The sequence below is a fragment of the Aspergillus japonicus genome (genome assembly GCF_003184785.1).
Source record: "Aspergillus japonicus CBS 114.51 unplaced genomic scaffold BO86scaffold_35, whole genome shotgun sequence".
Lineage (NCBI taxonomy): Eukaryota > Fungi > Ascomycota > Eurotiomycetes > Eurotiales > Aspergillaceae > Aspergillus > Aspergillus japonicus.
Genome location: NW_020291672.1, coordinates 1 through 15481, shown reverse-complemented (window position 1 = coordinate 15481; position 15481 = coordinate 1). Strand labels below are relative to the sequence as shown.

General features: G+C 53.2%; 7 protein-coding genes across 7 annotated transcripts; 4 read left to right on the top strand and 3 right to left on the bottom strand.

Annotated features, from left to right (window-relative positions):
- Window positions 1-15: 15 nt before the first annotated feature.
- Window positions 16-1772, bottom strand: BO86DRAFT_410877 (uncharacterized protein; the record flags this gene model as incomplete). The annotated part of the gene is made up of 3 exons (XM_025674539.1): window positions 16-1117; window positions 1212-1250; window positions 1320-1772. 3 exons carry the CDS (start codon window positions 1770-1772, stop codon window positions 146-148), a joined length of 1464 nt encoding a protein of 487 aa, XP_025526218.1. The 3' UTR covers window positions 16-145.
- A 1021-nt stretch (window positions 1773-2793) lies between these two features.
- Window positions 2794-3867, top strand: BO86DRAFT_316431 (uncharacterized protein; the record flags this gene model as incomplete). The annotated part of the gene is made up of 1 exon (XM_025668128.1): window positions 2794-3867. One exon carries the CDS (start codon window positions 2794-2796, stop codon window positions 3865-3867), a length of 1074 nt encoding a protein of 357 aa, XP_025526217.1.
- A 1076-nt stretch (window positions 3868-4943) lies between these two features.
- BO86DRAFT_433340 (uncharacterized protein) lies at window positions 4944-6641 on the bottom strand (the record flags this gene model as incomplete). The annotated part of the gene is made up of 1 exon (XM_025675835.1): window positions 4944-6641. Exon 1 carries the CDS (start codon window positions 6279-6281, stop codon window positions 4944-4946), a length of 1338 nt encoding a protein of 445 aa, XP_025526216.1. The 5' UTR covers window positions 6282-6641.
- A 42-nt stretch (window positions 6642-6683) lies between these two features.
- Window positions 6684-7794, bottom strand: BO86DRAFT_364923 (uncharacterized protein; the record flags this gene model as incomplete). The annotated part of the gene is made up of 4 exons (XM_025670033.1): window positions 6684-7041; window positions 7093-7208; window positions 7263-7391; window positions 7456-7794. 4 exons carry the CDS (start codon window positions 7792-7794, stop codon window positions 6684-6686), a joined length of 942 nt encoding a protein of 313 aa, XP_025526215.1.
- A 1103-nt stretch (window positions 7795-8897) lies between these two features.
- Window positions 8898-10265, top strand: BO86DRAFT_433326 (SDR family NAD(P)-dependent oxidoreductase; the record flags this gene model as incomplete). The annotated part of the gene is made up of 2 exons (XM_025675834.1): window positions 8898-9594; window positions 9761-10265. 2 exons carry the CDS (start codon window positions 8898-8900, stop codon window positions 9967-9969), a joined length of 906 nt encoding a protein of 301 aa, XP_025526214.1. The 3' UTR covers window positions 9970-10265.
- Window positions 10266-11067: 802 nt separating this feature from the next.
- BO86DRAFT_400866 (uncharacterized protein) lies at window positions 11068-12282 on the top strand (the record flags this gene model as incomplete). The annotated part of the gene is made up of 1 exon (XM_025673735.1): window positions 11068-12282. One exon carries the CDS (start codon window positions 11068-11070, stop codon window positions 12280-12282), a length of 1215 nt encoding a protein of 404 aa, XP_025526213.1.
- A 1025-nt stretch (window positions 12283-13307) lies between these two features.
- On the top strand, window positions 13308-14367 carry BO86DRAFT_400865 (uncharacterized protein; the record flags this gene model as incomplete). Its single annotated transcript, XM_025673734.1, has 2 exons — window positions 13308-13538; window positions 13603-14367. 2 exons carry the CDS (start codon window positions 13308-13310, stop codon window positions 14365-14367), a joined length of 996 nt encoding a protein of 331 aa, XP_025526212.1.
- Window positions 14368-15481: the final 1114 nt, after the last annotated feature.

The window sequence follows — 15481 nt, the reverse complement described above, 5'->3', positions numbered from 1 at the left end:
GGGGTCATGGCATGTCGACACTGTTGATTTGACTCATGACTTATGTACTTTTGTGGGCTGTGAGTTTGTGGTTCGATAAGTTGGCGTTGAATGAGAAATGAAATGGCTTTTTAGGGTTCACTTCATGCCTGACCGATGCTCGGTATCATGCGCTATCGCAAGTATCTTGAAAGCGTCGGCGTAGCTCATTCTCATATGTCTCCTTAGCTTTTAGCCTCTCCTCAATGACATCCATCGTATCCACTGACCAGTATTCAGATACTATGCGCGAGTCAGTGAGATCGGCGCTCTGGGATGCTGCAAACCTGGGCTGGATGTGGTCGCGAAAGACGTTGAATAGACCTTTGGGACTATCCAAGGCATGGAAGTACCAGAAATTCCCAACCTCCCACCCTCGTCGCATGATGCTAGTCCGATAGGCACTGTCATCAAACAGAGGCAGATAACGCTTCTCTTCCGCTTGGAATATGTCCATGAACCTGCCGTGGGCCTCACTGAATGTGTCGAGATGTTCCCCGAGAATGTCGTCAACAGGCCGACCGGTCAGCCAGTACGGAGGCCGCATAATCTCCGCCGGCAGGGAGCATGCCCACTCCAGGTCAATGAGATATTTGATGTTCCAGTCCTTGTCGACAAAGATGTTGCTTTGATGGAGGTCGGTGAGCCGGTAGAAGAAGGGCCCGTGGGAAAGGTCTCGGTCGGTGAACTGCGGAAGAAGCGCCCGCATCATGGTCAAATTCGCCATCTGGGCACGTCCGTCATCCTCGTCATACATCGAGTTGGGCTGATGTCGCAGACGGCTGTCGTGACAGGACAGGATATCGTGGTAGTATGAATCGGCTGATGCATAATTCAAGCTGCGGTCCATGTTGGTAGGAATCCCGGCATTATCCAACTGATGCAGACGGAGGGTGAGCGGACGGTTGGTCAGTTGCAGGACGCCGTTTGTGTCGATCGTCCAAGAGCCGATGCGGAGTAGTGGGAGTTGGCTCAAAGGCAACATTATGCGGGACATGTCCCGGTAGAGGTTTGTTGTTTTGGCGCCATCGTGTAGAAGTTCGTTCCAGGTTTCCGATAACATTTGAACTTCTGGATCATCAAGGGAGTCCATGACGAGCTAGCCGTGGTCTAGTATGTGTTGTCGACAATGGCTGATATAAGGGCAAGACAAAGGACGGCCCAACAGCCACGACACGCATCGCTTGGCGTACCAGAAGATTCTCGTCGTGAGAGGCATGTGTTCGGGTATACTGAATTGCGTGGGAAACCTTGTTAGACTCTTTATTAAGTTGAAATGGTTGGCTTGCGTACAGTCTGACCACCGGGGAACCCAAAACCCCATAGCCGAGGAAGCGGGACATCAAGCTGCTGCTGACGTATTCAGATAAAGGTAGCGGCTCACAGCGGAGCTTCTCGTCCACATTGTCCGGGTTTAATGCCTCGCCTACTTTGTACGGTAGAGGGAATCGGATCATCACGCGCCTGGGCAGTCCCTTTGCTCGACCCTCGACCCGGACCGGGATGCAGACATTGAAACTGCCATGGATCCACTCTTTCACCTCGCCCACGAAGCATTGGTCACATCGACTTAACAGTGAATGCTCTGCGACAAGCGTTGCAGTGTCGTGGCGGCGGCTGTATAAAGATACGAAGAACTTCACTCGGGACGTGGGGAAGGATAGCTCGAGCAGCATATCTTCTTCCTGGTCCAAGGCTTCATCTAATGTTATCGACCCCCGAAGGAGTGGGAGGACTGCGGGCTGAGTAGTCATCGCCTTGCATCAGAAACGGGGTCTTGTTCCTGGTGACTGCAGGCAAGTGTTCAGGGTGTTTGAAAGATAATGATTGGTTTCAGGGGCTGCGATCCCAGGGATGTCCCCGGTCACCTGATTCTACATGCATAATTCACGTGATCAGGTGCCCAACATGACTACAATACCTGTCTTATTTACGAATCGGTGCTTGGTCTACAGGTATTATATACGGCGGTTTCGGGTCCCGAGTAGTCTAGGTATATCCATTGGCTGGATTTATCATGGGTGGCCGAACTCCGAGGCCCGGGATCTCACAATGCGAATTGTGTTCAGTATGCGTCCTTAGGGCTGTAGCTGCTTGGTCTAGCTTGATCTGGAAAAGTGACAGGAACAACGGATCTACATCAATATGCGATCTAGCATCCGATTCTTATATCTTCAACAGTGCGACCATTGCTACGAACACGCTAAGCTAGCAACCTATCTAAGGCTCGAATAGTCATTGGCTTAGCTCTATATCCAACCCAGAGCTAGTCAAGCGCATGGAGAGGCCAGGATGATGTACCGGTAGATCCTGCTCACATCTAGGCATTTTAAACCGAGACCTTCGGAAGTAGTTGTCGACCTTTGCTAGACCTCGTCTCCTACTGTCGTAGGATCCGCGCAACAGACGATGCAGGGACGTCCATCCAAGGAAGCGTACGTGAGGAAGGAACAGTTTAAAGTCTTGAATACTCACTGAAGCAGGAACTGGTGTAGTCCTTTCCTTCCTCACCTGAAGCATTGCTACCCGCCTGCGCTTTCCATCTTGGAATACACGATGGAGATGGTTTACTTCGCCGGCGCTGTGCTCAGCTTTGCGTTCTCTTTCTTCCTTTCTCTCCCCATGTTTCGAGCATTGTCTGTTAGTAGACAGTTTTTATCGACCCACTCATAGATCGTTTAAACCCTCCTGCACGCCTGTTAGAGCAAAGATGTCAGATAAGAAGTAAGTCTTCCCAACAGCCCTCACGGGACGCCTTGCTGACCCGCGCCCAGGATGAATACAGGTAAGCCCCCATCCCCCGATGCTCCGGATGACCACTCTTCGTCCAGCTTCTCTTCCTGGTGGGGTTCAGGCGATCTCAGCTGGTTCTTGCATAAAGAGCCAAATGACATCGATCTGGATCCTGTCCAGGACAAGAAGTGGCAATCTCTCCTCCTCACCCACGGAGACTACGCGGGCCGGTTGTGGAACTGCCTGGTACAGATCTCCAGAGCCAAGGACATGCGAAGCCTAAACTCGAGGGTCGCCCCATTCCGCGATAAGCTCAACCAGGAATCCTTGGATCCCTTCGGAAGACAACGCAACATCGAACTTCTAGAGGAGTGCGTCCGACGCCTCCGACTGCAGGGGTTCGATGTCGACCTCGAGATGGCGAAGCTGGCAATTTTGGTTTATGGTAAGCGGAACGAGGTTTGTCATGCAGAGATAGGGAAGCCGGGTGTTCAGAATGACCGCGCCAGGATGTGGCAGGTCATTGAACATGACAAAAACCAACTTCCCGAGGCTTTGCCAAACCTGCAGCTCCCTTATCACACCACCTGGCAACGGATCCTGACTCTGTACGGCGACACGCAAGGTTGGATCAACCACAAGCCTGGTTCTGGGCTTGCACGTCCCTTGCCCGAGCTCGACCTCAGTCTCCGACCGGATAAGGCAAGCCGCAGGCGAGCCTTCGATAAAAGAGAATGCGGAGATCGAGTCGACGCGGTCTTCCAGACATTCAAGGAGCGGATCCCGGTCACCTCTTGTCCTGTTTCCAGTCAAACGCGGACGAGGCACAGCGTGTCAGATCCAACTCCCTACATCCTTCCCGAGAAAAGGCGTGCCCTTGGATCGCCGGACTCCGAAGGATGTGGCCAAGGAAGCTCCGCCGCCGAAAGACTCCCCACCGTGGCCTTTGGAAACGGTGCGGACACTCGTCAATTTCAAGGACTCTACGAGGATCTCCGCACTCTGTTTGACAAGGATCTGGAAGGGGGCCGCAAGGCTCTTGAGGGGGCACGAAGAGTGGTCACCCGTGAGCTTACTAACTCACGGTCAGCGAAGAGGAGAAAAGGGGGGCAGTAGGGGGTTAGGCCGCTGGTAGAGATGAGGATGATCATGGTTGGACAAAGGTTTCCGGCTCCGGTGTAATGATGCACGCACCTTCGGGGCGGTAAGTCATATCCTGTCCTCATGTGACTCACTCTACCAGCGGCCAGTGCAACGAGTTAAGTATCGCCCTGCTTCATTCGTCCCTGTGGACAGATGCTGATTTTGATTCTGCCCTCTAGGGTCCCCAGCAATGAGCTTGCACCTTACCGTGGTGCTGGGGTTCAGTACTCCTCCAGCGACGGAGGAGGAAGCCAAGACAAGCTCCCTTTGTATACATGTATAGTATTCTTCTTGTATCGTGTAGTGCAAGCCGGAATGTGCTTCTTTGCTTCAGTCACGCTCTTCTAGCCTTGCCTTTTCTTCTGGTAGAGCCATCCTGGTTGATTAATCGTATCCAAGCACTGCCTACTGAGCCAAGTACGGCTTAATCACTGAAAGTTATGATAGTAATGGCTTCCTTGTCGGAAAGCCTTGTCCTGTAACGCTGTGAATTCAAGTCCTTGGCATAACCTCATGTGTCTTCCAGCATGATGTGTGGCGACTCAGCTACGGCTTAGATATGGTAGACTGAAGCAGGGTTTGTCATGAGATAATCAGAAAGACCCAATGGCAGGAGCGGGGGAGCTTAGCGCTGTCGACGGCATCTACATACAGTGCCTGCCACTACCTCTATAAACGCAGGCCAAGTATGCGAGTCGACGGGACTAAATAAGAAAGGGAGGCCAGCGGCCCGCGCGGGCCCCTGCCGCTACTATCATGCCGAATTCTCCGAGTGCCAAACATTAGTACTGGACGAACAGACCTTGCGAGCAGAATCGAAGCTAAATTGAAGCCTTTCAGGATAGTAAATAGCCTTAAAAGTGCTACAAAGCACAGCAATAAACCGTATCATGTATTTGTATAGATGGTAGTACAGTAACGGATTCCTCATGTCCGCCGCGGTGGATATTGCAAGTAGCGTAACTCGTGAGGGAAAAGATCCTTTGTCTGAAAGGTTCACCCTGTTTGAAAGAGAAAAACGTAGCATCACGTATATAGTCCATCTCGTGCTAAAGGACAAGCTCGGGATCCGAGTAGTCACCTTCGTCATCCTCTTCCCAGGCTTCTGGATAGTCAAATCGACTGAGACGCTCACAGCCCTCCTCGCAGCCTACCTGGAAGCCCAGATGGCGGCAATCGGTGCACCACTCCCGCTCGAAGAAGTGAAGCTGTCCAATGCTCTCCTGATTCCAGTTACGGTGCAGGTAGCTCCAGATCCGGAACTCGAACTCCCCTTCCCGGTCGATGCATCCTTTGCTCTTCCACCCATGAAGTGGGCTGCTAGGGATCGCCCGCCAATAGCCATGGACGTTCTCCGGGGTGAAAGGCGGAAGCCCGTCGGGATATCGCTGGCACCATTCGTCCCATGACCACTTCCAGTTCATGTTGTTTCCCCAGAAAATGTTCCAATGGTGCCAGCGACGGATGCACCACTTCTCCAGCCCGGGGTCGTGGAGTGTGATCGCCTTCGGACATTCGCGCAGCGTCAGGAAAAGCTCCCGGTGGTGCGTCGGAAATGTGCTCGTGGAAAATCGGCTGGCGCAACCCAGGCGAAGCATGGCCGCAGTGTCTCCCGGCAGGAGGTCCAAGCGGGTGTCGAGGAAGAACTGCATGTCGCGTATCGTTCCGTTGAGGTCGTCGAAGAGGGGCACCACGTCGCGGTAGCGCGGGTCCTGGCTGAGGGTGCCATCGTTATACGTCTCGTATCCGTTGTTGAGGATGAAATCGCGACCGTAGTTTATGAAGCCCCAGTCAATCACACGATCCATGCGACGTGATGACGGGACGATGTGGAGGCTCTTGACATTGCACAGTCGGCAGAACGGGAGAAAGACGACGTTGTGGTCGGGTTGATGGCTTCCAGGATATGGGATGCTCTCCACCGCGCGACCGGCGTCCTGCCAATCACTTCCCTTATACTCCTTGAGGTCAATGGTAATCGACTTTATTGTCGCGGCTTCGAGAAAGCTTGTGAGGTTCCGGATATTGTTCCATAGAAGAATGATCTGCCCGGGGTCGTGCGGATCCGGTGCGTAGATGTGAATGTGGAGATTGGTCTTGTGGTACGGGAGTCGAGAGAAGCGATCGCGGATGGCAGGGGTGGAGTAGGGTATTCTCCAGTGCAATCGCAGTGCCTGGCAGCGAATCTCAAGCCGACAGCTGTACCATGATGGTGTCAGGTCGATGTCGAGGGTGCCGTAGAGGCGACCAGTGATTTCTTCGTAGATCGCGCGAGAGCAGCACAAAATGCCCACGGATGGTGTCGGCTTCCAAAATAGCCTTTCGTAAATCTCCAGCCGAAGTTCCAGGGGCAAGGCGCCCAGCTGTCCGAAGGGGGATGGCGCCATGCTTTGTGGCGGAGTAAGGGCTCGAAAGAAACGGCAATGGTGCTATGGGCGCACCTGCGCCGGTGTCTTGAATCAAGAGATCTTGTAGATCTTTGCAAGTAGGAAAGAGGTAGGCAAGAGCAGGTGGCACTTTTTCTGGTCTCTCAAAGTGAGGATGCTAGGCGTAAATAAGAAGAGATGATCTGCTAAACCGGTGAGCAGCAAAGGTGAAGACTATGAGCGAAGCAACGATGGACGAGAAGAAAGGTAAAGACCAAGAGAGAAAGTAAAGGAGGATCTCAGCCTCGGAGGTGCAGCTGACTCACTGGCATAATCAGCTTGCGGAAATGCATTCCGAATGCGCAACATTGTAACATAGTGACATAGATACTTGGCAGTTACCCCACAACGCGGTCATAAACACTATCCGACCAGCGAAGCAGCAAGCATGACCAGCCCACCCAGCCCATCCATACCCAAACACCAATCCTCCCATGTCGCAGCTTCCCTACCACCGGTGGGTCTCTGTGAAGCCACGGCTTCGTGGCAATAGACCTCGTCCTCGGTGATTCGCACAAGCTCACCATTGGCCGCCATGCCATACTCCTCCCTATACGCAGGCCCCCTTTCTACCTCAGCCTTCCAGGCAAGCCCGTCGCCCGCTTCCCAAAGTTGTCTTCTTGCAGGAAGAGGGGATAGAACGAGATCTGTGGGATGTTCGCACATGGCGGCTGGGTCGAAGTACACCAGCATACTCACGACCTGGTAGATCACGCATAGCCTTGGTGAAAATCAGTATTTGGTTTCTACTTTCCGCAGGGATACGACAGACCTTCGCCTGGATTCCTCAAAGAGCCAATCGTCCCACAGCACACTGGTATGGTCGCGCCCCCCCTTTTCTTGGGTGTTGGTGGTAAAGCTGCGGTTGCCGACCTGTCTGGCAATTACCTGCTTTGAGCATTAGAGTCTAACCACGGACAATGAAACACTGGTGAGGTCTACCGTCACTGTCGAGAGCAACAACCAATCAACATTGTTGTGCTCCGTTTCGCCCTCTTCCAGTCGCATGATGATATAGATAGATAGAGCCTGCATCGCGGCAAGTAGCTCCCACTTGTTCAGCTTCGTGTGCTTCGCTCTTCTATCAGTAACTCTTCCATCTCCTAATAGTAAGGCTAATTGGCTAACCGCGTACCTCCGCATATAGTCGCTCACATTCCCAATGCACGTTCTTCCAGAATAACTTGCGATTGCCTTTTACCGGGCCGGTGGTCATATGCACCAGACTAATGCAGTTAGTCAACGGCTCCGTATCGTCGTCTTTAGCATCTAGACGAATCAGGTGAGGATGAATGAAGGGAGGAAGGAGGTTGTCGCGTAGCATCATCTTAGGGTAGGACCTCAGTGTGTGTAATATTAGATTCGCAGTCCTCTGGGCTCCCACATCCAACCTCGGCCGCTGCAGCAGCGAGCGGATATTTTGAGCTGGGGCCATGGGAATCGATATACTTGGGGTGAGCTGCTTGTGTTGCATTGAAGCTTTCACGTTAACAGCCTCTGATAGAGACTCCGGGAACGGGTGTTGACCGGCCTCAGTGCCTATTTCAGAAAGCACAAGATTGTGCGGGCCTGGTGTTGCGTGATCTGCCCCAAGCAAAATTCGGTCTAGAAACTCGAGGTCCAAGTTCGACATAGCGAATCCACTATCCGCATACGTTGCGACATCATCGCTAACTTCAAGTACAGTGTCTACGTCAGCACTCTCGTTTAGCGCTGCAGGTGTGATCAATTGGCTGGTCAGTGCATCGACCTGTGCCCTTCTGGGTCGTGCGTCTCGGGGAGGCTTCGCTGGATACTCGCACTCCACGGCCTTCGCCATGCAATAGGAACATCTCGGACGCCGATGATCGCAACGCGCCTTTCTCTTGGCACAGGCCACGCAAGAGCGGGCCCGCGGGCCAATTTCACTCTTTCGGGACCGACAGTAATAGCCATGTCTCCTGAGTGTGGACTCTGCAGGCCGGGCCCTGGTGTCAGCCAAACGTGCGGTATAGAGTTTCGGGACGGACACTTGCCCTTGTCGAAGGGCTTGTTGCAGCGCGCGCATCGCAGGACAGCAGAAGCTAAATTCGGTGCCTGCATTTTGATATCAATTTGGACCGCATGAATCACAAATTCGATGCGAGATGGCGTTTCTAAGTACCTTCAAGGTTGGACACTTGTTGCATTTGTCAGCGGTCTTGGTAAGCGCTAGTTCTTCAAAGGAGTTAGGGCTAACTTAAGGCTAAACCGGTTGGGAAAGGTCAGTCGGGCGGAACATTTTGTAAACCTGAGGCGCCAAGGCGGAGGGCTTTGCATGCTTCACATTTCCACCCAACAGCATGGTTGCCCATTCAATTGGAGGCTTCTATAAACAGATTCTTGTGGAAGAGACACTCATGTCGAATCTCGGAGAGGCAATTTTGTCAAGTTCCATCGCAATGCTCAAGAAACAAACCCGAGCTGCAAGATTGACAATATATATAAACCACCCACCCAGGTGGATAACGTTTCACCAGCATCATCGTGCATTACTTACGAGATATAAGTGCCACATGGTCTATTTTTCTTGAACGAGCACAGCAAACAAGCATCACAATGGCGCCATTTCCCTCCCCAACGGCCGCCTGGCACGACAAAGCCTACCCGGAAATATCCCCCTCGCGCCCCGAACTATCTGCGCACGGGAAAAACATCCTCATTACCGGTGGAGGCACCGGCATCGGCGCCGAGACCGCCCACCGCTTCGCCCAAGCCGGTGCTGCCCGCATCGCCCTCCTCGGCCGCCGTGAACAACCTTTGCTGGACACCAAGATCTCGATCCAGCGGGACTTCCCCGGCGTCGAGGTCTTCACGGCCCCGACGAACATCACTCGCCAGAGCGAGGTCGACGCCGCCTTCAGCCAATTTCTCGGCCCTGAAGGCCGGATCCATGTCCTGGTGAGCAACGCGGGGATGATCGGCCCCATGGTACCCGTGGCCAACGCCCCCGGCGACCAGGCCCTAGACGCCATCCAACAGAACCTGCACGGCGCGTGGTGGGTGGCGCAGGCGTTCCTGCGGTGCGCAGCGCCCGACGCCGCCGTCATCGAGACCTCCTCCAGCGCAGCCCACGTCAACTTCGGGCCCGGGTTGGCCCCGTACAGCGTCGCCAAGATGGCGGTGTTCCGGTTGTGGGATGCCGTCGGGTTCGAGAATCCGGGGTTGCGCGTGTATCATGTGCAGCCCGGGGTGGTGGACACGGCGATGAACCGCGAGGCGGGGGGCATCGAGGCACTTGGGTTTGAGGATCATGGTAAGTTCCTGCTTTTTCTTTCTTTCTCTCCAATCTCTTTCCCTTGTTCTTATCGTTCTCCTTTGTTCCACCTTTCTTTTTGTACTTTCTCGACTACAAGATGGGAATCTTCGGCTCAAGAAGAAAGGACGACAAGCTGACTTGCTGTTTTCCCTCGTGCCTACAGTGGATCTGCCTGCCAGCTTCTACGTCTGGCTGGCCAGTCCCGAGGCAGACTTTCTGAAGGGCAAGTACCTGTGGGCTAATTGGGATGTGAGCGAGCTCAAGCGGAATGCGGAGAAGATCCAATCTACCCCGCGACTGAGCATTCAGCTGGGCGGGTGGCCGTTCGCAGATGATAGCTGGGGGCTCAAGTCAGAGTCCGACAATGTTTAATGATAATACCATGTTCGACACAGAGTGGCGGCTTTTGCGCTTCCCAGTGCGGCATGGTGTTCGAGAATAGAGCGTGCAATCTCTCTCGCATGCCTCTGTTCTACTGAACGACGAGACCTTGTATCGCTGCGTGTATGGATCAATGGCAATCAAATCGAGTAGAAATCGAGTAGCCCATTTGGCAGTAGCAAGAATGGTCTACAGATCTACAGACACAACTTCGTTGATCGAAGGTTGATTGCGTTGCCGACTACTCCGGCGCGATGCTACTAGAGGACCCTGATTTTGGGGCCAAGGACAGCCGCACTGCTTAAGATTTTCCGGCGGGAGGGCATCGTTTCTGCCCGGTATTATTTCTTGCCCCAAACGGCATGCGCTGCCTCAGAAAATAGTTTCTTCGATCCAAAGTGCAGGCAGGAGAACGAGTAGGGAATCTGTTGGGATGGCTAGACTGTAAGGTATATTCCCAATGATCGCCTTCCAAGAACTCGAGCGCAGCCAAGTTAACGTGCTTCGCAATGGAACTAATTACGAGTCAATCCACCGGTTCTCCCACTAAGCATGAACTCAGTGATTCATGGCTCTGCAGTAATCAGTCCTCCCATCCTGTTGGCTGGAACCGGAATTCTCGTCTGCCATCTGTTGTTCGCGCTGGCAGTTCTCTCCAAACACGCTTTGTTGAGGGAATTACCCAGAAGGCTTTGTCTTCCCTCTGGCCTCCTCAACCTCGTAAATGCACCGCATGCTGGTATGCATGTCTGAGGGGGCAGGGGAGGGGGGTTGCTTAGCAGTGTTGCGGAGGCACCCTGCCGGTTGTCATCGGCGTTCGACCTCTTGCTAGCCATGCCTCCTGAAGACAGCACAGTAACACCGACCATATCCCAAGTGTTGAATTGTGATAAAACAGGCACTTTTCGCTTTCGCTCCTCCTCCGTTGGGTCGAAAGGTCTGGGACTGGAGGCTTGTTTCCAAAGGAACGGCAGAAGAAACAAGGAAGCCTCACCCTATATAAATGAAGTGTGAAGCGAGTCGAGGGACTGCATATCCATACCATCGGAAGGTCAGTGTCAGTCAAAACATCACCTTGTGTCCATACAAATGTCTAATAACTGGTCCTTGGTATACCATAAGCTCTTCCCGGGCCCCGGGTACACGACAGGTTCTGTACTCGTCGGGCACTTAGAGGATTTCGTCGAGGAACTATGCCTGGAGTGCGCTCATCCAAATCAAAGCAATCGACTAGATTCCTTACGGCAGTTTCAACAGGATTTACGGGGCTTGGTGGCGGAATGTGATTGGCTACATGACCTTGAGACATCGCGCTACTTTGACCGCAGGATCTATGAGTTAGACTACAGGGCTATGTGTTGGAACTTGAGTGGTATGAGGAAGTGTTTGGTTCAGGAGCTTACTGACTCGGTCTGGAACAGGCTCTACACCCATTTTAATCGGTTCCTGCGACATTTACGCACTTTGAGCTTCATGAAGCGCGAAACCAAGGAGCTGCAGGAAGCACTTGCCGGGTCATTTCACAGGGCCGCCAACATTACCCTTCTCCCGAATGACAAAAGCGTCCAGCTCAAGTGGTTTCTTTACGCAGCCTGTAAGACACGATACCCACGGGCTGACCCCAGGCTCTGGGTGCAGATCAGCAACCTCATCCGGGCGCGTCGCAGAGCCATTACGTGCCAACCAGGCCATCATTATCCGCGCGCGACGGCCGATTTCACTCGCACCATTGAGCTTCCTCCGATCCCCGGGAGACTACCTGGTAAGCCCTTCATTCGGTGCCCTTACTGTGAGCACCGATTTCTATCCCGGAATATTAGTCAATCGGAGTGGAGACGCCACCTGATGCACGACCTGCGGCCCTATCTCTGCATGTGGGCGCTGTGTCCACACACGTTCAGCTCCATTGACGCTTGGCTGAACCATCTCAAGGACGCCAATGCCCACCCTGCGAAGCTTCTGGCTTCATTCTTGAGCGAATGCCCCTTCTGTGGTATTCCTTGCGCCGATTCCCAGTGGTCCTCGGTGGAGAAGCTGCTGAGACATATTGCAGGACGTCATCTGGAGGAGATTTTTCTGTTGGCACTTCCGGGGGGCCCGACGGATCTGTTCTTGAATGTCTTTCTGAGAGAAGAGAAGATTAGCCTGGAGCCTTACGAGACTCCTGAGATTCCCGAGGCTCATGAGGCTGATTATATGCCTTTCGGGAGCCCAGAGGATGATGAAGTCGAAGAGAGTGTTGACACAGAGGAAGACGACGGCCTGACCTCTGAGGGAGTCCGCTCTCCTCGCTCCTTAATTTAGCGAAGCCTCGTGTTGGCTCTAACTACTCCGTCTCTCTTTCGAAGTGCCGGTAGAACGCACCTAGACGATTGGTGCCCTTTGTCGGGAGACAAAGCGAGGGTTGGGGAGAGCCGACATGTAGAGCTCTATTCTCTTACGATAAATTATTATTTACTACTTTTGCAGCGCTTTACACTCCCAAGGCCTGAAGGTCATGTGTGGACCTGGTTATTTCCCTCGCCGGAAAGCGGGACAAAAAGCCCGTGAACCTGTCCCCGTCCACCATACATACTGCAAAGCCTTACATTGACACAGTGGAGTGACCCAAAACACTAGCAACAATGGGGACATGATGACAAGCAAAGAGAAGGAGGGAGTCTCCCATATGCCATCACCGTGGGGATGGAGCGGTCCCTTGGTGCACCCCTCCCGTCTACCGTTTGTACCCCCGCGGCCGCCGGCCTCCTGAACAAAGAACTGCCTAGGCCCTCACCCTTCCCGCGTTGTGACCTCCACAATATCGGCGACTCTGATGAGAAGAGACCGTAGAGCATATTGACTTTATGCTATGTTGCCTGTCAGATGTGCTGAAGACTGCCGATGGATAGGCGGATGGGCACGGATAGCATTGGTGAGTTGTTGACATCCAGAGACCTGCCAAGATTGATATTTCTCTGACTGTCACTACTATCTACAGTGGATGCTCCGAGGTGGCGCCTCTCGGTCTTTTCCCAACAGGGAGCAGGTGCGTCAGTCAGACAAACGCTGACAGTAAAGCAAAACGCGACGCAACCCAACCCATCAGACATCGCGCCTCTTTGCTCCGGCCTGCAAACGAGGTCGATGCAGTCAACCCCATCTACCCAGGTCTTGCGTAGTCTCTACTATGCCTTGCGCAGCTACAGAAGAATAGAACGAATGTGACCAAATGCATATAAACAGACATCAACGATCCCTCGTCATCAGCATCGGCGATGTGGAGAAGCAGAACAATTCGATTCCCATGTCCTATCCTTTCTGTTGGGCGCTGACAACCACTTCTCAAAATGGCAAATTCCAACACCGACACCGACACCAACCCCGATTCTACATGTTGGGGCATAACCAAAAGGGTGGGCTGCGAGGCCATCAACAAGCCTGTAGGCTGGTTTGTATGGTTGTTCGGTGACAAGTCAATCTCAGAAGCGCAGAAGAGACTCCTGAAATCCACCGATGATGCAGAAGCCGAGGCTTTCAGAAAGGCACTCTTGAATGACAACCGATTGCTTGCGACAAGCGTAAGTGAAGAGTGATGGCATCTGTGGTTGGCGTGGTCTCTGGAACAACACTGATCGCAAATAGGGCTCTATAATGATAGCTGCTAGCGTCGCACTACTTTCGCACACGAGTGCCAGCCAAACGCACCCGGCTACGCACTGTTTCCTCTTATTCGGCATCGTGTCCTCTATACTTGGGGTTCAACATGCCCTGGAGGAGTCGAGGGTCTTATCTTTGCTCGTGAAACCATCGGATCTGAAAGATTGGGTGAGAAAAGGAACGCTTCGCGGCGACCGGAACGACACCAAGACCTGGAACAACAGCTTAACCACCCAAAGCCATGGCCAAGGCCTGAGTGGCCAACAAATCTCCCAGCAATCCCCTGGGCACGCGGAGGCTGGAGGAGCCCAAGGCTCAGAGGGTCAAGAGGAGCGCGGTGGTTTGGCGGCGTCGATCCCGGGCGCATTTTCATCTTTCGCGTTCCACTCGGTCGTGGTGGGCTGCCTCGTGCACCTAGGGACGGTTCGCAGTGCAGACGATAAAACATCGCCACCTATGCAGAAAAGGCCACAGTTTCTCGCCTTCATAATCGCCCTAGGGATTGGCTACTTGCTACACAAACTCTATAGCGTTGGCCTTCCCAAACCTCGCAATGAGCCTTCCAATGAGCAGCCAGGCGCAGGGGTGCAGCAGTCATTGCAACAACAGACCACAGTAAATCAGTCGTCATCCCATCAAGCCCACAATGCTCACGGCGGAGGCGGAGACGTCGAACCCCCCGCAAGCAATCAATCGCAGAGGGCCGAGGTTCAAAGCGTTCAGCCATCCGATTCTCGCGCGGAGAGATGAATGAGTGGGATTGAAAGCGACTCTACCTACTGTCGTGAAGCTGGAGGTAGTCTCGCCGGTTCTTTGCATCGTCCAGATGCTAATCAGCATACACGCAAGCAGGAAGCGTCGATGGTTTCTTTCTTTTTTTTTTTCGGGCTGCAGTTGTTCGAGTTCTCTGGTCGCTTTGTACTGCGCGGGCTTTTGGATTTTACCTTGTGATTTGTTGAGCTTACTCAGATTGAATAACGTTAATGGATGTTAGATGGTGATTACCTTAAAAGCTTCTTGTTCCATGGCAAAGTTTCCGCACAGGAGTCAAACTGAAAGTGGTCGATGCTGACATCGGATCACCCCCTCCCTCTTCCCAAGATGATGAAGAGCTTTTGCCTGTCAACAAGGCGGGCGGTGAACTCCTGCGAGTCCGATGTTTCGCCGAGACGATGATGTTCTCAGAACAGACAGCAGCCACCCGAAGATGGTGCTGCTCTTTCTTGCTCCTCGGATGTGGATCATATTGAGTCTTCACGCCGACTGCTGGGCTTGAGAACTGGGGGAAGACTTCCACAATCCCTTGTTTCGACTGCTGACCCTCCCGCACTCCGTCCGGGACTTTCCTATTCGATGGGACGAGACCCAGGTTCATTTCTCATGACATGGCTTGGACCCTATCACCTTACCCCAGTGAAGGATGGATGCATGATGTGTGGCTGGGATTGCGACCGTGTAGAAAGGGGCGACCACAACAGAGGGCTCTGGATTCCTGCCAGAAGCCATCCTGAGAGTGCTGACGCACGACAAATTCGCGGATTTGCCTCCCAGCGGGAGAGTTACATCGACGGACGACTGTTTGTGTTCTGCAAGGTCGGGAAGTGAAACAGTTTAACCAGCCTTCACATCTGTTGGAAAATCATGTTCTGACTTCCACCCCCCATGGACAACCAGTGTCATGCCATAGCCTCCAGTGGTCGGTGTATCGTACCCTAAATTGTTATTGAACTGTTCGATGGTCTGCCTGCAAAGACCCGAAGCGTTGTACCTATCGTGATCCTCAGATGCCGAATTAAGGGATTTCAATCCTGACCAGCTCGATTACTAAGCCCCAACCCCCTCCTCCTCCTCCTCCTCCTCCTCC